The 23,939-nt window shown below is 46.4% G+C and overlaps 1 protein-coding gene across 2 annotated transcripts in view; it reads right to left on the bottom strand.

The window, feature by feature from the left end:
• The window catches only part of CSMD2 (CUB and Sushi multiple domains 2), a 658,464-nt gene that overhangs the window by 263,032 nt on the left and 371,493 nt on the right, over positions 1-23,939 (bottom strand). For both annotated transcript variants that reach the window (XM_082362533.1, XM_082362534.1), the window contains exon 13: positions 20,521-20,703. In XM_082362533.1, coding sequence (XP_082218659.1) covers positions 20,521-20,703 — 183 coding nt within the window. The remainder of the gene's footprint in view (positions 1-20,520; positions 20,704-23,939) is intronic.

Below are 23,939 nucleotides of genomic sequence, written 5' to 3'. Positions count from 1 at the left end.
GAAATGGAAATAAAAACAAAAATAATCAAATGGGACCTAATGAAACTTAAAAGCTTTTGCACAGCAAAGGAAACCATAAACATGACGAAAAGACAACCCTCAGAATGGGAGAAAATATTTGCAAATGAAGCAACTGACAAAGGATTAATCTCCAAAATTTACAAGCAGTTCATGCAGCTCAATATCAAAAAAACAAACAATCCAATCCAAAAATGGGCAGAAGACCAGACATACATTTCTCCAAAGAAGATATACAGATTTCCAACAAACACATGAAAGGATGCTCAACATCACTAATCATTAGAGAAATGCAAATCAGAACTACAATAAGGTATCACTTCATACCAGTCAGAATGGCCATCATCAAAAAATCTACAAACAATAAATGCTGGAGAGGGTGTGGAGGAAAGGGAACCCTCTTGCACTGTTGGTGGGAATGTAAGTTTATACAATCACTATGGAGAACAGTATGGAGGTTCCTTAAAAAACTAAAAATAGAACTACCATATGCCCCAGCAATCCTACTGCTGGGCATATATCCTGAGAAAAACATAATTCAAAAAGAGACATGTACCACAATGTCACTGCAGCTCTATTTACAATGGCCAGGACATGGAAGCAACCTAAGTGTCCATCGACAGATGAATGGATAAAGAAGACGTGGCACATATGTATAATGGAATATTACTCAGCCATAAAAAGCAACGAAATTGAGTTATTTATAGTGAGGTGGATGGACCTAGAGTCTGTCATACAGAGTTAAGTAAGTCAGAAAGAGGAGAACAAATACCGTATGCTAACACACATATGTGGAATCTAAAAAAAATTTGTTCTGATGAACGTAGGGGCAGGACAGGAATAAAGATGCAGCTGTAGAGAATATACCTGAGGACATGGGGACAGGGAAGGGCAAGCTGGGACGAAGTGAGAGAGTAGCACTGACATATACACACTACCAAATGTAAAATAGATAGCTAGTGGGAAGCAGCTGCATAGCACAGGGAGATCAGCTCGGAGCTTTGTGACCACATAGAGGGGTGGGATAGGGAGGGTGGGAGGGAGGTGCAAGAGGGAGGGGATATGGGGATATATGTATACATATAGCTGATTCACTTTGTTATACAGCAGAAACTAACACAACACTGTAAAGCAATTATAGTCCAATAAAGATGTTAAAAAAACAATAAAAGAATGAGGAAAAACCCCTAATCACCCAAAAAGTTATAAAACCCTTTCCTAAATAAGTTCTTGAGTTCAAAGAGGAAACAAAGGCTGTCAGTACAGACTACTTACAATAACGATGATGATACTAGGCCAAAGCTGTATTTGAGGGAAAATTAATAGCCTTATTCATTATTAAATAAAAAAGAAATAAGTGAAATGAGCATTTAAACTAAGAAAGTGACAAAGAGAATAACTAAAGAAAATTAAGGAGAAACGGGAGAATAAACTTAATAAAGATAAAAGCAGAAAAAGTTAACTGAAGAGACCAGCAAAAGAGAAACTTCTCATTGGTCTACCCAAGAAGTAAAGAGGGAAGATATATACATAGAGACAGGATAATAAAATTAAGGAGACAAGCCAGATATAAAAGAATAGTATGTGTAACATACTAATAAAATTGAAATATTCACAAAATGGAGAATTTCCCAGGAAATTTTAAATTACAAAAATTGTGTGAAGAGAAAAACCTGAGAAGACTGGAAAACATTTAGGGAATAGGTATTTTTAGGGCCAGAGCTTTTAAATTTTAAGCAAGCTACAGTAGCTATGCTATTTAATTAATCTTGATACAAATATTCCCATAAGATAGTATGTATGATACACATATTCATACTCATCTACTCACACATCAATACACCCACAGTGTAAAAAATCTTATTTGTAAAGTGCTACCAAATCAAATTCAGCCCTAAAACAATAAGCAAACATGACCTATATAATAAAATCAACAAAACTTTATTGATAGGCAGAAAAGAAAATTGAAAAATGAGAGACAAACTTTTTCCCTGGATGATGAGTTCATATTGTTAAGATAACAATTATCTTCAAATCATTGTATAAATTTAACGTAATTCCAGGCAAAATTTAATGTAATTCCAGACAAGGCCCACACTGATTTTTTTTTCTGGAGCTTAAAACAACTATAAGATCGATCTGTTGAGAGAGACAAGGAAAAACAGCATATGAGGTGCTAGCTGGCATTGCAAGACGTCATATGTCTTAACCCATCAACCCTCACAGCAGCACTCTGAGGTGGATACTATTATTATCCCCATTTTACAGATGCAGATGCTGAGTCCGGGTGTTCAAGTAACCCGCCCACAGTCACAGGCATGTAAGTGATGGGGCTGGGATATGAACCCAGTCAAGCTGGTTCCAAAGCCCAAGCTCTCAACCACAATACTGATTTTCTTCCAGTGGCAGGGAGGTTTATCAACTCAGATATTAAAACATATTATAAAGCTGCAATAATAAAATCTGTAATGTATCAACTTCAAAGGAGAGTTCAATGGAACCAAAAAAGAAAGTTCAGAAAAGGATACAGACATCCAAAAATGTAATATATGATGAAGGGGGATTTTTAAATTAGCAGGATAAAGGTTGATTGATCAATAAGGGATGCTTGGACAAATGGCTACCATTTGGATCCAGAATGGAAAAATTAGATCCACATTTCACTCAGTATACCATAGAAGTACTAGAAGAAAATATAAGGAATATTTGTATAATCTCAGAGGTGGTGAAGGACTTAGCATTATACTAAGGTTAGAATCATAAAGGAAACAGTATTTTAAGTTACAGAAATGAAAAACTTTTGGATTTCAAATATCACCATAAAAGGTAAATAGTAAGGACCAAATGAAAAGGAAATATTTGCAAGATATTACAATTAAATATTTACTATGTTTAACATATGAAGAACTACAATTCCACAAAAAGATAAACACTCAAAATAGAAGTATGGGCTAAGGTAATTAAGAGGCAACTAACAAGTGAATAAAATTGGTCAATAAAGATTGGGGAAATGTACAATATTATAAGGAAACAAAAACTTCAAACAGTAGGGCTATCAAGTTGGCAAAGAAAAAACAGACACCATGGAACTTTGCAAGAGGATGGAGAGAAGCTGGCAGGGTAGATGGAGACAAAGCAGATGAAGGTAGGAGGGAAAACAAGAGAGTGGTTTCCAGAAGGAGGGAAGGGCTATCTGTCCGGAAATAGAGTGGAGCATCTGGGTAAAACCCATTGGGTTTTAGCAACAGGAGGCTCATTGGTGACCTCGGTGAGAGCAGTTTCCAGGTGTGGTGGACACAGAGGTCAGAAAGGATGGGGTGACAAGGGACTGGGAAGTGAGGAGTGGTCACAGCAAGGAAAGACATCCTGTCAAAGGAGTCTGGATGCGAAGGAGAGTATTCAAGAACGGACAGGATGTGGGAGGTGTGAAGAAAGAGTTTTACTTTTAAGAGAAGAGGGACCTGGGGAAATTTAAATGGCGATGGGAAGGACGTGGCAGAAGGGAGAGGCTGAGACAGAAGAAAGAGGATGAATTACATGAGGCACAGATTCCTGAGAAGGTGGGAGGCGAGGGGGAATCTATAGGAAAATTTTTGAAACAGTGACTCTTCGTGAAAGCAACGTGGTGGGTCATGGGCTGGATGCTAAAATAAAAGAAAAAAAACAAAAACAAAGGGAAGAGAATGGGAAATAACTGAGTGCATTATAGGCATAAAGGTAAGTACTGTTTGTGAATCTGTTTCAGTCATGTGTGAGTGTGTGTGTGAGTGTGTGCTACACTGCATTTCTTACTGTTAGTTTAAAGGTGTTTGAAGGTACCTGATCTAAAGCCAAAATGGGATGCATAAGCTACAGGGGGATTGGTTTTTGATGGGAGAGAGGAGTGAGCATCTCTGGTATTAAAGGTGGGAAGGTGAGAGGAAGGATGGGGATGGTGATGAAATGCAGTCTTGGTGTCTTTGGAATTTGGAAGTTGAGGACGTCGTCTCCCAGGTGGGAGACAAGGTCATTCTCCAGGGTAAGGTGAGGAGGGGGGCTGTTCCCAGGATGGGGGTGGGGGAGTGGAGAATGCCTGGCATAGCTTCCATGGGGAAGAGGAGAACAGACTGACTTAAGAAACACAGATGGATGCTGGGCACTATGGCAGGCTTGATTGAGACTGGTGACCTTGAATTTGTAGCAGCACCAATTTGCCTGGTTGGGCGATTTTCTCCAGCAGTGCTCACCCAAGCAGGAGAGGCCCAATCAGATTGTTCTTGCTTCACTGTGCATCTCTGAACCAGTAAACTGAGGTAGCTCTGCTGATGAATGCTAGAACTGAGCTGGAGCCAGAGGCTTTACAAAGCCACTAAGGAATTCCTTTCATCTCTTTCTGCTCAGAAGCTCAGGGTACAGTAGTTTTCATCTGAGGTATTTCAACATCCCTGGCACTGGAGCTGGTGAGAGTTATTATTTAACTTCCTTGGGCCTGAGGAAGCTGGGCGAGGTTTTCAAGGTCACATTCATGAGGCTGAAACTAGTCACCCAGCTGAGCTCAGCCTTATCATAAACAAGATTAAGTTAATGCTGGGTTCTCTTTGAGGAGAACTGAGGATGCCTTCTAGAAACTCATACACATTCCAAAAGGAGCATCAGTCATAAACGGATGACGCTGTCCACATATTTCCTGAGCATGGAACATGTCCTCTTCAATTCATATTTGATGTAATTTGATTGAAAAGCCATGAATTGTGTCAAGTTTTTGTGTTTCTATGTTTTGTTCCATCCCCACCTCGCAGGCAGGCAAAAGCGCAGGCCCCCTGCGTTAGGTGAGCAGGGCATTCGACAGAGCTGAGCCCTCCCCCATTCCTGAAACGCTTCCTTTCTGTCTCCTGTGCAGGCCCCTTTGCATGGCCTTAGAATGTCTCCACCTAGCTGGCGTACTAACAGAGCATCTGCTGTGTGACAAACGCTAATCTAGATATGGGAGGCAACCAACCAGACAGATGAGCAAGTCCTCAGCTGGCATGAAGTTTACATTCTAACAGGTGGCAAAGAACATAAGACAGAGTGAAGGGAAAAGAGTGAATGGGGGGGTGATGCTTTCAATAAGGCGGTCAGTGATGGCCCATCTGAGGAGGCATCTTCTGAGACGTGGCCAGCTGTGCTAAGGGAAGATCACTCCAGGTGGAGGGAACTGCAAGTGCAAAGGCCCTGAGGTGGGAGCGAGCTTGGTGTACGTGAGGGACAGAAGGGAGGCCAATAGCACAGGAGCAAGATGAACCATGGAGCTAGGAACATGACATGAGTTGGAGAGGATGGCAAAGATCTTTTAGACTCAGGAGGAGTCTGGATTTTATCAGAGCAAATTAAATGAAATGTGGCCAAAACTGAACTCCTAGTCTTTTTTCCCAAAACTGGTTCTCCTAGAATCTTGCATCTGGAACACTCCCTGGCATCAGGGAATGATTCAGCTCTGCCGTCACCCAGTTATGGGCTCTCCCTTGGCCCCTTCCCACTCCCCACCACTCTTCCTTATGCCCTTGCCTCCTAAATGATACTGGTAGCCCAGACCCTCCCACACATTCAGACATGGTATGTAACTGTCTGATGTACATCTCTACTGGAGATCCCACCAGCACCCTGAATGCATGTCCAAAATTGATCTCTTTATCTATTTTCCTAAGCTTCCTTCATCCCTTATCTCCATGAATGACAATACCCAGTTGCCTAAGCAAAATATATCAACTTCTTTTCCCTTGCTCCCAAATCCAGTCTGTAACTAACTTCTGCTGATTCTATCTCTTCAGTGTCTCTTGTACTTGTCACATCCCCATCACACCCTGTTAAGTGAAGGCTCTCTTCCTACTGCAAGAGCCTATCTGGTTTTCTGTCTTTAAATCTCATTCCTTTTGAATCCATCCTACCTACTGGCTCCAGAATGAATTTTGTAAATCACAAATTCTCATGATATTTCATCTTTGCTTGGAACTCTTTAAATAAAGATCCCCTGTTGCACAGAAGATAAAGCCTAAACTTCTCAAAAGGGTACAAAAAGACCCTCAAAGACTGAAGGCCCTTGCCAAACTCTTTTATTTTTCCACCTCCCAACTCTCCCTGACATTCCAGCTATATTAGATTACTGCAGCCCTACAAATGTGCAAGGCTAACGCCAGGTCTTGCTCTGGCTATTTTCTCTTTCTAGAATGTTCTCTCCTTTCCATCTGGAAAACTCTGTTATGCATCATTTCTGTAGAGTGCTGTGTGTCCCCCCCTCCATTTATCCTTCCTAGCTGCAGCCATAGAGCCTGTACACCAGGCTCATCCCACTCGGTGCCTGCTGAGGTCTGAATGTTTGCGTTCCCCCAAATTCATATGTTGAAATCCTAATGCCCAAAGGTGATGGTATTAGTAGGTGGGGCCTTCGGGAGCTACTTAACTAATGAGGGTGGGGCCCTCATGAATGGTGCCAGTGCTTTATAAAAGAGCCTCCAGAGAGATCTGCTCCCCTCCTGCCATGTGAGGATACAAGGAGAAGACTGCGACCTGGAAGAGGACCTTTACCAACGAGGCTGGCACCCTGAACTCAGACTTCTAGCCTCCAGAACTGTGAGCAATACATTTCTGTGGTTTATAAGCTACCCAGTCTGTGGCATTTTATTATAGTAGCCCGAATGGACTAAGGCAGTACCCAAGCCACCCTTGGCTATAACCCCACCAGCCTGAGAGCTGAAGAATGAAATGCTGCATTAGTAGGCTCCGGGTTGCCGAGTGTCTTCCAAACCAGAGGCTCTCCTATCCCTACCATGTTGGCTTTGTCTACCTAATAACTCCAACACTAATATGATCAGTAATAACTATAACAAAAATAGGAAACCAGTACTTACTAAAAATTTGTTATCTGATTGGCACCGTAGATACAATAGTGAACAAGACATATACTGTTTTGCCCTCAGGAAATTTACAGTCTAGGAGGGCACCAGACAACCAACAAATAACATAAGCATAGCTTATTGTGCTACAGTGTATTATTTATTCACAATCATTCCTTCCCGCCCTGCCCTTGCCTTGCTTCCTTTTAGGCAGAGCCCTCCTGACCACCTCACTGACTTTGCGCTTGGCCTTGTGACTTGCTTTACCCCATGGAAGGTGAGTGGACACGGCATAGGCATGCCCAAGCAGGCACATCTAGAATAAGAGGCTATGTAGAGCTCCCCTGAGCCCTGCAGAGCTGCAACTGACCTACAGCCCTCATGCGATGCAAGTAAGAAATAAATATTTGTTGTTGCAATTCATTGAGATTTTTGCACTGTTGATGCCACAGCAAAAGTTGACTAATATATTTATGAAATGGGATATGGAGAAATCAGAAAGTGAAGGATAGCTCTTTTGGATAGGGTAGTTAGAGAAGGCCTCTCTGGGGAGGTGACAGCTTTAGGGGTGATGAGAAGGATCCAGCCTCCTGAGGAACATTCCAACATGGTGAACCTCAAGTCAAAGGCATTGAGGTAGGAGAGTTTAGCGTATCTGAAGGCCTGAAAGAGGGCCAGTGTGTCTGGGAAAAGTAAGCAAGTGGAGAGGGGCACAGGATGAGGGGAGAGGGAGGAAGGGGTCCATTACAGCACCTCTTAGATCTTTGGCTCAGAGATCACCCTCAGCATCCAAAGCACTAAACTGTGGCTCAATGCCTTTCTTGGCATAACATCTGTTGGGTCATGGTTGGGGAGGCCACAAAATATAATGCCCAAATTGGGACACTTTTGAGAATGAAAGATGGTACCACTAACAATTACCTTAGGACAAAAGATGTAAACAGGGAGGGTCCCAAGCAAGTATGGATGTATGGTCACTCCACACGTGGTCTTTGTATTTCCCTTCCACAAAAGTATCCTTTATCCTGAGAAAGTAGCTTCTGCCTCAAGTTCCTCATTCACAATCCAATCCCCTTCTGGAATGGAATCTTAAATCAAAGCTCACTGGGAGGGGCCTAACAATTGCTAAATTCTTGTCTCCTGCTATTGGACCCTGATCCTTGTACCCCCTTAGAGGCTTGCTAGGTTCTTGGTATAAACTGACTGCTTACCAGCAAAGGCCAACCTCTGAGAATTACCCGCTGCCTGGAATTACCCTGCGGTCATGATTGACTTTTGCCACACCTCTGGAATAATGCCCACCCAAACCACTCCTGGAGCTTACCCTAGGCTTTAGACCCTCTTCAGACCTGCTCAGAGGTCCTTGCCCAGGCCAGGCTCTGAGCTGGGGTCTTATGTACTCTATAGCTGCTGGCTGAAGATCTCGTGCCACCAGCTCGAAGGACAGTTTTGGTCCCCTATGGAACAAAGCATGAAGAAAAATACCTGCTCTCCACTCCTGGGAAAGAACTGAGTCTACACTCTTGGGGCTCAGCTTTTACCTTGAAAACAGGCTATGAATTCTTTGGAAAATATATGTAGCCAAACCAAGCCACCACCCCAAAGCTGGAGCAAATGTGAATCCTGGAAAATTTGGGTTTGCCTGTTGTTTTGAGTGGGGAGGGTGGGGGGAAGCATTCTGTACCTTGCTTTCTACTTCCACATGCAGAAAAATTAGACTGACAACCTCTAAATCACACCTTCGTTGTGACGATTCATCGTGCTGAAGCTTCTGAAGGCATGGGGCGTTATACATTCAACCTTTGTTGAACTTGCAATGAGAGGCATGTCTCAGTGCTGCTGCTGGAGGCCACGTCTCCACACAGGCCTCTGCTCGGCATGTCTCCAAGTCTCAACCAGCCTGAGGAGGCAGCCAGAGTGGGGTCTCCTCACCCCTCCCCAGCGTAGCCCATTCCTCAACCAAGCAAGACTCCAGATCGAAAGGTTTGCACTCTGGTCCTCAGTACCTCTTCTCGGTGGATGAGCAGATAACTCCAAACCCAGAGGATTCTGACAAAACTCCCCCTTTGTGGGAATGAATGCTTGGCTGCTAAGACTCTGTGTGTCATCTTCTCTGGGAAGACCGACTTAGGAAAGGAGATGTATTCTGTCAGCTGCAGGGAGGTGCCTGGAGCTGAACAGCTTGACACTTGAGTGTTGGCTATTCTGTCAGACTTGAGTTCTGTCTGGGATTCTGAGGAGTTGTGCCCTGTGGGGTGGGTAATGGGTGCCCTGATGACCGGTCTTTCCATGTGCCAAGCAAAGGCTTCTCAAAAGCGCTTCTCACTGCTGTGAGGTCCTACAGCTGCCTGGGCCCAGCCCCCAGGATCTCTGAGTGATACTCGTGGGGACTCTCCTCGCCACAGGGCAGACCTCAGTGGGCCTCTGTGCCCTCTGCTGGGGTTAGCTTCAACTGTTCTTAATTAACTTCATCAGCCAGACACAGGTATTAGCTGGTGAGAAAAGTATGTGGGCATGATGTAGCCCGAGAACCCAAGACTTCCTATTAGCCAGGGGAATTCAAGAAAGGGTGTAGATTACATTCCCAAAAGCTCAGAAGGTGCTTCTGGGACCCCTCGGAGAGCCCCACCATCTCCTCTGAGGCTGTCTCAGCAGAGCCTCTTCACTCAGGCATTCTAGTGCTATCCATGGTCCTGGCCACCCTAAGCCCAGTCGTGACCGCAGAACACCAGCCACTGCAGACAGGACAAGAACACTTAGTGGCTGTTCCCCTGGACCGTAAGGGAGTATGTTTGGATTTCCTTCCAGGGGAATCCACGATGATCCAGGGGAGTTTACAGTTAGCCTGAGAGAGCTACCTTCAAGACCAGGAGCTTGACCTGACTCCCTGAGCAAGATGGGAGTTAACCAGGTAGCCGAGGGGAGCAGTCCTGTACTCAGCCCATCTCCCCGAGACCCCCCCCAGATTGCCTTTGTACATAGGACTGGAGGAAGGGTCTTTGTTCCCCCAAGAGAGGTAGCCCAAGGCTCTCCTTGAAAGCCAACCCCTAGAAAAAGCGAGCAGTGCCTTCCCCGGGAACCACAGAGCCTGAGGACACCCACAACACCCAGCACTGATGGGGATGTACTTCTGGCCACGTGAGATGACAGGTTCGTCCAGAGGCTCACAGGACGGGGGAGGGTACTGCGAGAGCTTTGAGCCCCAGCTCCGGAGCCAGCAGCTGTGAAAACAGACCCTGACTAGAGAGGCTGTGTCTCCCCCATAGCTCTCTTAGCAGACATCGCAGAGCACCATGGAGAAGGCACGGTCTGTGCTGCGGCATGGGGAATGCACTTGGCATACACATAACTTTGAAAATTTTATAAAGGGAAAAGAACCTGTTTGCTCTGATTCCAAAGCTGAAAGCTGAAGTGAGAATGGTAGGTATACCCATTCCCCAGCGGCCCTCAAGCAGAGGTCACAGCCCAGGGTAAGACCCCCAAAGCTTGGTCAGTCTTTCCAGCCCCCAGGCCACCCAGGTGGCTGTGGTCCCCAGATACCTTGGACCAGGACTCCTAGCTGTAGGAATATGGCCTTCGGACTGTTTTTGCAGTTTGGTTCTGGATATATCCCTGGGTTGGACTGGGCTGAAATTTTGCCCATGATCCTCCAAGAAATCTTCTGAGAATCTTCCAACTGGAATAAATTTTTTTTCCTTACATACTGGTAGCACTTTGTGGCCACATCTATAAATTGCACTAATTCAAAGATTGCTTTATAATAAAAGTATGTGCTTGTCACACTCACTAGACCATGAGCTCTTGGCAGACAAGAACCATGTTAAAATTATGCCCATCCCTTTCCCAGTTCCCTTTTCCGACTGTCGGGTGTATAGCAGCCCCTCCCCTCCACCTTTTGCTGCATTCAGAGAAATGAAAGGCAGGCAATCGCAACATCGAGTTGTAATGTCACAGTACTGAGCTTTGCATCCCATGCCTCACTAGGATATCAATACTGAGGTCAACGTTCTTTGGACCCCAGAAGGCCACCACCATCGTAACCACCCGAGTTATGGCAGCCTCAGCCTGGCCAGCCTCATAGTAACAACATATGACCACAACATATATGACCACGTACATCCTAGCCCCATGCCTCAAGAGGCTGCCATCTTGACAGGGGACCAAGCCCCCCAGGAATGATCCCAAACACCCCTGCAAGCCACGGGCACACAGTAGGTACTCCCTATTAGTGGGGTTCACTAATCTGATCTAGATCACTTAGGAAGGCTTTAGAACAATCATTCCTGGGCCCCATCCCAGACCTGCTGCATCAGAATTTCTGGGGATGAGACCACGATTCTGTATTTTAAAAAGCCTATGAGTGATTCTCACGATTAGCTGGGTTGGGTCTATTTTGTACTGGGCAGGGCCATCAAAGATACCTCCTTCCCCCATAATGTATCAATTTAAAAATAATGGTAACAAGTGCTGTTTGTGACCCACACTGGCGTGGTAGGAAGAGCGTTGACTCTGCTTCCTTGGATGTGCTGGTAGCCTCCTTTGTGAACCATCCCTTCACATCCAGTCTTTGCCTGATGAGACCCTACCCAGGTACACTGAACACTTTCATTCCACAGACTCACTTCTTACAGCCAGATCCTGAGCCCAGCCCAGCCACGCCTGACAGTCATGGGGAAGTCCCGCCCCCTCAAACCAGTGGGCTGAGATGTGAGTCTGGTTTCATACAGGCAGCATTTGGTGGGCTTCCGAGGAGCCCAGCACACCCACAGGCCCACAGAGTTTCAGGCGCCTCCCCACCTGCCACCCCTGCCCCACCACGTGTGCCCCAGCTCAGGGACTGGGCTTCTGTTCTGGTTCTTGGTTTCCTCTGCAGTCCCTGCTGTGAGTAAAGCTCTTAATGAAACTGCAGCCTCTTGCTGGGGCTGGGATACGCTGCACAGTAGACCCTGTTCCCCTGGGTGAGGACCTGATCCAACCCAGAAGCCACCTTCACCCATCAAGTACCTGCCTATTGAAGAATAAGGGTAACAAGCGATGCAGGACCCACACTGGCCTGGTAGGACAAGTGTTGACTCTACTTCCTTGGATATTCTGATTGGAAGTGCTGGCCGGCCCCTATGTGAGCCATCCCTTCATTCAGGGTTAGTTCTCCGAGCCTCGGCCCCCCTCGACTCTGGGTTACCTTTCCCAGGCTGCCCCTGTGGTCCTGGTAGGCTTCGCAGCCATGACTGCAGTGCCCATTCCCCACTGCAGGAGCAGACAGAGATGCTTCCCAGCTCTTGCCATCATCAGGACTTTCTGCTCAAGGAACTGACCCCTTTGGATTACTGGGGTCCTTCTACAGAGCAGGCGCCCCCAGCTCTGCTCATCACTAGCACAGTGAGACCACACGTCTTCAGGGTCCAGGTGCTGGGGGCCTGGGTAGCAGAGGAAGGGGGCCCAGAACTACACACGCTGGTTTTCAATTTCCAGGAATGGACCTGAAATTGACAAACTTGGACCAAAGCAACCCCCAGGTTCCCTGCTTCTCTCCCGGGGCCACGTGTGTGTTCATGGGACCTTTAAGGCAGCCCAGAGAAATGAGGAGAACATTACATCAGCGGAGGAAGTTCACACCGTCCTTGTGATCACAGCCCCTGCCCCAATCACAAACAGTTCCCAGGAATATTATCCCTCACACCGAGGCTGACGTCTTCAAACCTCAGCTGATCCCAGTTCTGGTTCTGAACATTTGAAAGAGGCAATTTCCAAGGACTCTAGCTATTGTGATCACATTTTCTGGGATAAAGGAAAGGATGCTTGAAATTGCACTTGTCCTGGAAAATCTGGGATTATATATTTAGGGGGAACGCCAGGATTCAGCCACAGAGAGGAGGGAAAATGGGACATGCTTCAGGTGTGCACAGGGCATTGCGGTCAAGGTGGGAGAGGAGTGAAAAAGCACCTGCCTGTTTAAAAATACAGCTAGCAAGCGACGTATGTGACCTATGTGAAGAAAACCACAAAGCTGTTATATTTAGAAAAATGAAAGTAGATGAACAAAGAGAGTGACACACCATGTTTCTAGATGGGAAGGCTGTGTAGTATAAAAATGCCTATTTTCCTCAAGTTAATTTATAGTTTAATAGGAGCACACATACAAAATCCCAATAGGATTTTTTTTTACTATGACAAAATGATTCTAAAATTAATCTTGAAGAGCAAACAGATGAGAATAACAATGAATATTCTGAAAGAGAAAATAATTAAGGGAGGAAGGAGTAGTTTCCAGCTCTGCCAGATATTAGAACATATTATAAAACAACAATTAAAATTATTCAACACCGGTGCTAAGATAGAAATTAGCAGCAGAACAAAGTGGTGAGTCAAGAAACAGACTTAACTACATTTGAGGATTCAGAATGTGATAGAACAATTCACTTCCCTCAAATCAAAAGGGAAATGAATTACTTAATAAATCGTGTTGGAAAACTGTGTAATAGTTTGGACAATATCATGCATTCATCTAAATAAACTCCAGATGGATTAACAAATTATGTTTTTAAAAAAATCAAATTACTGACAAATAACTAAAAATACAACAAGCTGTTTGTTAGATCTGTGGCAGAATGATAACTTTGTCAGCTTTGAAAAGAAATCACAAATATCAAGAGATTTGTCTATATAAAAATGTAAAAGAACTGTACAATGTAAAATAGCAAAACAAAAAGAAAGAAAAAAGAAAGCTAGAGATTGGGAAGATATGTGTATCAAATAGAAAGATCCTTCAAATTGGAAAGGAAAATACCAACACGATACTCTCGCAGCCACACGTCAGGACAGACAGTTGTTACACAGGGGTTACAAATAGCAAATGCCCCATGTCCTTGCTGGGCAGGACTGGACCCAGGCCAGCTAGAGAAAGGCCAGGACTGGAGCCTCTGTCCAGGGTCCTGTAATGGAAATCCTGACACCACTTTCATACCTCTTGCTCCAACAGGGGCATGCTTCCAGCCATGGGTACAAACCAGTCTCTCCAGACCCTACTCCCATGGACCCCACCTCTCTTCTTTCACTCACCCATGTTCGGCAGCAGCCAATCCCTTTAGGAACCACTGCAAATCAAGTATGCAGACTGTGCATGTGTGTGTGCACACGTGTGTGTAGGTGTGTGTATATGTGTCAATGTATCCAATGAACATCCTCCTTTTGCAGAGGTCCAGACACCCTGGCTTTTCTCAGAACCCAGTACTGCCACTAGGGTAGCTCCCTTCCCAGCAGGGCTTCAAATCTATCCTCCCCTCTTTGAGCCCCAACTATTCTAATAGCGATGACCTAAGTCTACGCTCTAAGAGCAGAGGGGCTGTTGCTTCCCTGTTCCACACCCACTGCGATGCCTGCCCCATCGCTGGCCCCCAATGGATATGTGTTAAATAAAAGAATGAATCTTCATGGGGCAGGTTCTAAATGCATCTGATTCACCAGTGCTTTCTAGTTGAAAAGCTAAATTTTGAACCACAAGAGCCCACTTTAATTTACATAATTATCTCTATCTTCATGTTAGAGCGAGCTCTTTGAAGTCAAGGGCTGTGCTCAATTCGTCTCTACATTCACAGCACTTATCATAACATTTGGCACTTTGCGCAAGTTGACAAGGGTATGCTGGAGGGATGTATTCAACTTATACCTATTAAATTAGCAATTTTTAAAAGGCCGCACAAATACTTGAGGTTTGGCGATGCTGGTAGAGGTTACAAGAGATATATGTGACCTATACGAAGAAAACCACAAAGTTGTTATATTTAGAAAAGGGGAAGTAGATGAACACAAGAGAAATCTATGCCATATTTCTGGATGGGAAGGACATGTATTATACGAATCTTATTTTTAACCTTAAAGCTTTTGCTGTTGACATTATGACCTGGCACAACATTTTTGGGGAGCAACCTAGGAGTATACATCAAGAGGTATTTTTAAATGTTTCTACTCTGGCCCAAAAACGTCATTCCTGGAAACTTATCTTAAGAAAATAATTCAAGAGAAGAAAAAAAAAAAGGCCATACACTTGAGGATGTTCATTATAGCCTTGTATAAAAATAATTGAACATAATTGGTAGCCTAAGTTATGGTCCACTCACTAGACAGAATATTCTATAGGCATGAAGAATGATAACTACAAAAGACATGTAGTAACATGGCAAGATATGCAATATAATGTGAACTTGAAGAGACAGAATGAGAGACAGTATGTTCACTTTGATTAAAACCATCCGAGGGCTTTCCTGGCGGCGCAGCGGTTCAGAATCCGCCTGCCAATGCAGGGGACACGGGTTCGAGCCCTGGTCTGGGAGGATCCCACATGCCGCGGAGCAACTGGGCCCGTGAGCCACAACGACTGAGCCTGCGCGTCTGGAGCCTGTGCTCCGCAGCAAGAGAGGCTGCGATAGTGAGAGGCCCGCACACCGCGATGAAGAGTGGCCCTCGCTCGCCGCAACCAGAGAAAGCCCTCGCACAGAAACGAAGACCCAACACAGCCAAAAAAAAAAAAAAAAAAAACCATCCGAAATATGTGTGTACATGCATAAGAATCAAAAAGGAATGGCCAAATTTGAAAATGATTAAGGAAATGAATTAAGAGTATCTTATTCATTTAAACTTTTAAAATACTAGAATATACCAAAAGCCTGTGTTGAGTAGTGGCCCTTAAGCCCCAGATACTTATTGAAAGAGTTACAGCACATTATATAGGACATGGCACTAAGAGATCACCACTTCGAGCTGAGCAGGATCGATCATCCCCAGAGGCCCTCCAGTTTAGAATTTTACCAGGAAAAGCCATACCCTCTTATGCAGCTGACTCTGTACATAGCAGGTGCTCAATAAATCAAAATGGATGGATAAATGGATGGGTAGAAGGAATGAGAAAAAATAAAGATGAGGAAATGCCTTTGACACCAGTATATTGCATACTGGTGTGCAAATACTGATGTAGTCCCAACAAGGGTCATGGATCTAGCCTTCATGAATTTGTTTCACACTTGTCAATCTCTGTTACTTCATGGGGGTAACACAGACAACAGTTTGTTTCTGTAGTCTGGACGAATTTTGTTGTCCTAAGACTTCCCTGTTTCTCCTGTTGCAGATGACCCCTTGGATTCTGGATGTCTGGTGCAATAGAGAGAGTACAGGATCTGGAGTAGAAGCCTGCCCTGTCAAGTAATAGTTCAAATTCCAGCCCATCATTTAATGGTTCTATAACCTCTGAGCCTATGTACCTTGTCTCCTTGAGCTTTGTTTTCATCTGTAAAAATGAGAGAATAAATATTCCATAACGTTGTAAGGAAGATGCCTATCTTCCCAATGACATAAAACATGTAATAAATGCTGGCATCTTCCCTTACCCCATGCTTCCTCACTGTCACTACTCTATAGATTTTAATCACGATCTAACACAAAATGCAAATATACAGATTTCATTGTATTTAGAAGTTGACAAGACTAGGTTATCCTAGACTGGTGGTTCTCCATCCTGGGTGGCTTTTTTCCCCCAGAGGATGTATGGCAACGTCTGGAGACATTTTTGGTTGTCACAACTGGCAGCGGGAGGTGGGTGTGTGTGCTACCAGCTTCTAGAGGGTAGAGAACAAGGCTGCTGCTAAAACACCCTGCAATGCACAAGACTGCCCCCGACAAAAAAGAATCATCTGGCCCCAAATGTCAGTAGTGCTGAGGCTGAGGATCCTGATGACCCTAGGACTCAATCCATTTCTCTGTCCAGCAACCTGTGTGTGTGTGTGTGTGTGTGTGTGTGTGTGTGTGTGTGTGTGTGTGTGTCCAGAGTGTGGGGATGGTTAGGGGGAGGAACACAGGGAGCAAGGGACAGGAGTGTGCTAGGAGAGGACCATTTCCCGTAGCGTCCCTGTGTGAAGCACCCTCCTTTACCTCCCAACCCTTCAAGGCCCAGCTCCAGCCCCGTATCATCTGTGACATTTTCTTTGAGCCCCAGAGGACCCACTTCTCCCTCCCTTGGTCTCTCAAGGTTCGGCTGCTGATTTGTAACTCGCACTGTATACATCTCAGTATATTCCCATTTCACACCTATGCCATATACATTAGGAACTGAGCAATTAGGATTCACACCTTCTCGTGGTGGTTTACAAAATGGCGAAGGGAAGCTGGCATTTGTGCAGTCTTGGCGTTTCTCTGGTGAAGGCTGTTTTGAAACTTCTTCTGCAAGTGGCTGTTAATGGACTGATAATTGGTTTCCTGGCTTCCTTATGAAGTGTGAAGTATTCTGCTAGCCTGTCAACAAAGCATCAAGTGTTGTGCAAACCACCATGAGAGTTATTTGTATCTTCCTTCCCTTGTATCTCTTGTTGTGGAGGAATAAGTGGACAGGCTCTCGATGTCCCTGTGAGGAAGGTGAAGAGTATGTGTAACCTGCGGGGAGCTTTCTCACCAGGAGCCCAGGTTGAGCATGTTTCCCAGGCAGAGCCCGAAGAGCTCTGACTCCAATGCCTGGCGCTTGGCACGGGGTAGACACGCAGTAAATACTGTTGAATGGATGGAAAGTGGCACTGGTGCCACCTGATTTGGAGCAGTGATCCCTGGAGATGTGAATTAGCCAAGGAAGAAGAGAGAGTAAGAGGAGAGAAGCTGGCTCCGTCTTTTCTTTCAAAATGCTTTTCACTGCGAGAAACATCATCATCTTTAAAACCGAGTGAAAAAAAGACCATCTACTGAGCATCTACTGCTGTGAGGGCAGCTCGAAAGCCAACGAAATGATTCTGAAGTCCCTGCTTGCTACAGAAAATGTTTTGGAACATGAAGGCAACAGTGTATTTGTGTAGTCTCGGCAGGCAATTCCCGAGTAAGGAACTGTTTTGAAGAAAATGTTTCAAGAGAAGAACAATGCATTGCTGTGCACTTTTTGGACAACTGTTCAAAGAAATTGGAGCCATCAAAACATCCCCCCAATCCTCTTCTAAACCCTCAGAAGGAAAGAACAGTACGGTTTGCTAAATATTGTGTTAATATTTATCGTGACTAATGTGTGCTAAAATTTAGGACGCTTAAGCTAACGTTTGCTAGAGGTGCTTTTCTATGTACATTTATGACCACATTATAAAACACAGAGGCTGACTGTACTATTTTATATTTTTATAACTGCTTACAGATGTTGTCCCTTTTCTGCAGATCACACACTATGATATATTTGATCTGGGATCAGAAGCAGATCGCCACATTTTAACTTTATCCCTTGAAGCATGAGCTGCTCTGTAAATGACCCAGTTTAGGAAGTGGTTTCCAAATATTCACGATGGAAAACGTGAGGACTATCCACGTCATAGTTGTCTTTTTCTGTAAATACGATCATAGAGGCTTAGAATTTGGGGCGTGCCACCCCATCGGATAGATTAGTAAACCAAAGTCCAGAGAGAAGTTGCCCTGGCCATAGTCACAAAACTGAGCTGGGACTAAGACACAGGTCTCCCAGATGTTGAATCCAAAGTTCTCTCAGAGCGCCCGGATTTTCTTAGTACCATCTTTCACCACCTGAGGGCAAAGCCCAGGACCTAGGGATGCATCAGCTTAGGGGCTGGGTACTCAGTAGAGAGCTGACAGATGGCACTCACTCGTGACCTTGCTTGTGGTGCAAAGGCCTGGGGCCAGCTGGCTCTCCCTGGCCTCCTCCACTGAAGCCAGCACCCCTGAGACTCAAGCTGTGTCTCTTACACCCAAATGAGCAGAAAAGCCCGAGTAATGGGAGTACCTTGGGGATACCATCCCCCATCTCCCAGAATCATCCAGAAGAAGAAATGCCATCCTAGCCCCCCAGAGTGCCTGCTTCACGGTTCTCATCAGTAAGCCTGGGGCTCCTCTTCCTTATTTTAAACCACAGAGAGCACCGCCCCATGTCTTCCAGGACTGCTCTGCCCTCATCTCTTCTCAGGTGATTGTAAGCAGTGCCCAGCATCCCGTCAGCCTTCCTCCTGGAAACGAGGGGCCTGCTGAGCAGCACTTACAGAAGGTTCTAGAACGATTTCCTGAAACTACTTCTAAGAGCCAAAGGGTCAAGTAAATTCCTGGAGGGCTTGAGTGACAGACCCCACCCCCCCACCCCCAGTAGCGTTCTGCTCCCCGCATCTCTCAGCTTGTGGGGCAGGGAACTTCATCCTGGTTCCAAGTGGCTGGCTGGCTCTGCTACACACTTCCCTCCTGCCAGCTCTCTGCCCCAGAGGCCTGACCCTTTCCTGTTCTCCCTGCCTTGTTTCACCTAGATGGATTTCAGAGATGGAACACCCACACTACCTGGGACTCCCACAGTCTGGACCTTTGTCTTCTGAGGCCCTGCCTCCGACGCACCCTGTGGAACTCCATTCCACCCACCCACTCTGCCCTGGGCTCGTTTCTAGACTGTCAGGCCCTTTGTTCCTGCCTGCCTGGAGCTGCCCCCTGCTAACCTCCCCTGCCCCTCCGGTCCCCTTGGCTTTCAGGGTACACATATCTAACCACCTTGGGCCAGAGATGGGCAGCCAATTTCATGCAATTTTATTTTTTTCAATAAGGGTGGTTTGCTTAATGTGTATCTAAGAACGATTTGATCTTTAAACCTCTGCAAGAATTTTTACATAAGCTCACAAGTCATCAAAAATGCTTTGTCAACTACACAAAGCGATTTTTTTGTTTGAAAAGTAGAATCACCGTGGTATGACCCAACTCATCAACTCACATGCCAAACTCTCTGTCATCACAGATACTCCCTTATAGTCTCCCATGTCATTCCTCTCCCCGGCCCCAAGGGGCAACCACTCTCTATGAGGCAGCACTCCAAGGCCCTGAGAAGCCCACTGAGATGGCAAGAAAGATCAGAGGGTCAGTCTGTCTGCCCCTCCCTGAGGGAAGCAGATTGTAAGAGACGGAGAGGGGCAGTGGCAAGGGCTGGGAGAAGAAGAGGTGACAGCCCCGAGAGGTAGAACCTTTGATTTCTCAACAAAGACCAAGCCTGCTCCTCTACACACAGTCCCCTTACACTTGCCAATTTCCCTGGGACCCAGGACTTAAAGTATTCTTTGCGCCGGAAAGTGAGGTCAGACCGTCCCAGAGAAAGGAAGAAAGGATTCCTTGTTATCTCCGGAGAACAGAGCACTCAACTCCAACCCTTCCTCTGAAAGATCAACAATTCAAAGACAGCTTGATCCCCATCCCTCCCTAAATCCAATGCAAGAGGAAGCAATCTGATGTAACTTTGTATATATCCCCGCAAGGCCATGGTGTCTCGTGGTACCCCAAGGCTGGCACAGAGTCTACAGTCTTACGAAATCGCCAGCACCTTCTGCCCTGGCTCGACTACATGGCGTCAATGACAGCAAGAAGGGTGAGGAGGAAATGTCGGGGTCTGACGTTGCTCTCAAGGGTCACCAGGGAGAGTAAGACGGCGTTGAAGAAGGCCCCCAAATGTCAAGAGTAATCATTCTCAGTGCTACGATCCACGTCACTGCCAGAAATGAGGACTCAGCCAGCAACGTTTTGAGAAGGAGAAGAAACCAACCAGAGTGAAGCTACGGTTATGACCTACGAGGTTCCCAAGGATGGGGTCCGGATTAGCTAGGAAATGGGCCCCTGGCCTCTCGGTGGAGACCCCGAAGCGGCCCCCTCCCCGCTCACTTACACACGCAGCCTGGCTTCTTAGCCGACCACTGGTTATTCTTTTGGCACGTGATTGCCTTCTGCCCCACCAGCTCAAAGGCCGGCTGGCACTCAAACTGGAGGGTATCCCCGTGGCGAAACCAGGAACCTTCCCTCCAGCCGTAGGCAGGTATGCCAGGATCTCCGCAACTGCCCTGCTCGATCTCTGCAAGACAGGAAAAGAGAAAACAGAGACACATGGTGACTCCATGCCTCTCGGAGCTGAAGCCCATGCTGCACCTCCGCCATGAGGCTGGGCTCGGAGGGACCCAGGTGGGCTTTTGATGAGAAACCCTGCAAGGTCGTGTTTAAAACAGCATCCTGGGAGGATCAGGCCCTCCTGCTCTCAAATGCCTGGACTCTATGTCCACACAGAGTGTTCCAGGTGCTTGGATATTTTCACTCAGGGAAGGCGGGTCTACATTCTTTGTGAGACACCTGTCCTAGGAATTCACAAGCTCACAGTTTGGAGAGATCTTTACTGACTTGACTTGCATTCAGATTACTCACGTCACTTGATAGATTCTGAGCTCAGTCCCTTCCTGAGCAGCCAAGGCGAGCGCAAGATGAGAAGGTCGCTGACGCTTTGCTGCTTGCCTTTCCCCCAGCCAGAGATTCAGTGAGAATCAATATTCACTGCCTTCTGATATGGAAGCATTTTCACGAAGATACATTTTTAATTCAATTTAAGACGGGAGCAGGTAAAATGAAACACGTGACTCATTAAGTATGCCTTTAAAGTTCATTTGATTCAACAGTGGTGAATCAGACAGGGAGTGGCTTCCCTGAGACAGCTCTGGGGGTCTGGGCTCAGGGGGCACGATGGGCTGGCTGCCTCGTGTCAGAGTCAATCAGGACCCCGACGTTCCAGGAAAGGAGTCTGTCCTGGCCAAGTCCCCGGAGCTTCCTCCGGAGTTGCCCCCGCTTCCACCAGCCCCGTGCTTGGTGCTGTGAGAGATGAAGGGCAGGGAGGGGGGGAGGAAGGGGCAGGGAGGGGGTGAGGAAGAAGCAGGAGAGAGGGAGGGGGAGGAGGAGGACCTCTGCTCCTAGAGAGGAAGGCACCCTGCAGGAAGGACGCGAGTCATGACTGATGTGACAGATGGTGAGGTGAGGACGGCAGGAGTCCTATGATTCGGGAGAGAGGCGGCTGGAGTAAGGGGAAGTTTCTGGACACCTTCCCAGGACTGTCAGGCCAAAGGGACCCTGCATTTTCCGTAGGCACCATTATGGGCTGTCAGGAGCCCTAGTCCCCGAAGTTGCTGTGCATGGCCCTGACACGGGTGATTCTGCAAAAGCTTTCTTCCCACAGCTGTTGGGCCCTGTGGGCTGGTCAGGTGAGCCCCGAGTACTGCCGCCTTACACGGATGGGCTGCTGACTGTCACATTCATGGTTCCCCTACTACTGGCAGAACAAGGCTTTCTTTGGCTGGGATTGTAGGAGTGTGTGTGTGTGAAAGAGGGAGAGAGATCTAAGTCAAACAGCAAGAGTCCTTGGGTTCAGGGGAGAAGAGGGGTCTGTGTGAGCAGACACCAGGCCTGAGGACTCAAGGGCGGGTCAGCTCACACGTGCCCCTGGCCTGTCCCTCTACACACAGCCTGAAAGCACACCTCAACCCTCCTCTGAAGCTGGCTCTTCTCCTGCCAGGCCTGGGGGAAGGCAGCCACTGAGGCATTCCCAGGAAGGTGGCCGCTTGGCTCCAGGTCCCAGAGCCCCAGGGGATCGGGAGGAACGGAAGACGGGCCCCAGGACAAGTCAGCCTGCAGAAGCGAGCAGCAAGGCCCTCTTTCTTCCGGTGTCCCCAAACACGTTCTCTCTGGGGCGTGAGGCCCTGGCGAGGACTGTCACTGTGGGCACCCTGAGACCTGGAAGGAGGTACCTGGTGTTTGAAGACAGAGCTGGGGCTCACTGCCTGGGACATGACCCAGGTTTAAGGTGTCCTGGTGAGATCCCCGCATGCTGTAGAAGATGTAAATGCGGGGTCCACCTGCCTGCGTCTTAGACCACAGCAGCTGCTCTGAAGGTGTGATCAGCTCCAGAGAACAAACATCCTGAGCGGGAGGAAGGAGCTGCCCAGCCCTCTCCACTGTGCAGGCCTGGCTGTTCCACACCCATCCAATTTCTCCTGCCGTCAGTGCGATCAGAGCATATAATGAGCACCTACTGTGTGCCAGTCCCTGTGCCAGACACCTGAGACCTGGACGTGGGCTCTGGTCTCAAGGACTGAACAATCCTGACAAGGAAGCAAGTATTTACGACACAGGGTGATTTGTGCCATGGATGCGCCCAGGAGGAGCAACAGAACTCAAACTTGGAGGGTGGGGCTGGAAACAGGGTGCGGGAAGTGAGGCACTAACCTTGCACACAAAATCTTAGGGAGCACCAAAAACTCAGCCATCTAGACAAATACGATCTTAGTACAATATTTTGTTTTTAGAAAATCAAAATTGATGCATATAAATCAAATCCAACATGAAGAAGAACACCAGAACTTAATAAAAAGACCAGATCCGACCCAGCACTTGCACAGCTCACCTCACTTGTCTCACCCTAGTCCTGGCCAACAGAGTCTGTCATTATTGAAATGTTATTTTTTTTATCATGGATAATTTGCATTAATCTTGGTTTTTAAAAAATACTACATTAAAATATTATTTAATTACTGAGTTCTTTGGTGCCTCTCTTAAAATTATGCCCAAGGGGAGTGTCTCTCTCATCTCAGCCCAATCCCAACCCTGGCATCAGGGAAGGCTTCTCGGAGGAGGCCTTCTTGGAGGATGTTTAAGCTGAGGCCTGAAGTCTGTGTAGGAGCCAGCAGGTGAAAGGAGTATGTGGGATTCACTGCAGCATTATTTACTAACAGCCAAGCCATGGAAACTTACATGTCCACTGATGGATGGACAGGTAAAGAAAATGTGGCACACACATACAATGGAATATTTTTCAGCCACAAACAAGAAGGAATCCTGCCATTTGTGACATGGATGAAACTTGAGGGCATTATGCTAAGTGAAATAAGTTGTACAGAGAAAGACAAATACCATATGATCTCACTTATATGTGGAATCTAAAAAAAATGAACTCAGAGAAACAGAGAATAGAATGGTGGTTGCCAAGGGTGGGGTGGGGGAAATAGGTGCAGGTGGTAAAAGGATACAAAGTTCCAGTTATAAGATGAATAAGTCAGGGGGATATGATGTACAGCGTCGTGGTTAACTCTGGTTAACGACAGTGTATGGTATATTTGGAAGTTCCTAAGAGGGTAGGTCTTAAAAGTTCTCAACACAAATGCACACACAAACTGTAAGGTGAGGTGATGGGTACGTTAACTAACCTTACTGTGGTAATCATTTCACAATATACACGTATATCAAATCAACATGTTGTACACCTTAAATTTACAC

This window comes from Balaenoptera borealis (genome assembly GCF_965194805.1).
Source record: "Balaenoptera borealis genome assembly, chromosome: 1".
Classification (NCBI taxonomy): domain Eukaryota; kingdom Metazoa; phylum Chordata; class Mammalia; order Artiodactyla; family Balaenopteridae; genus Balaenoptera; species Balaenoptera borealis.
Note: the sequence above shows the minus strand (reverse complement) of the source record. Positions and strands in the feature narration are given on the sequence as shown.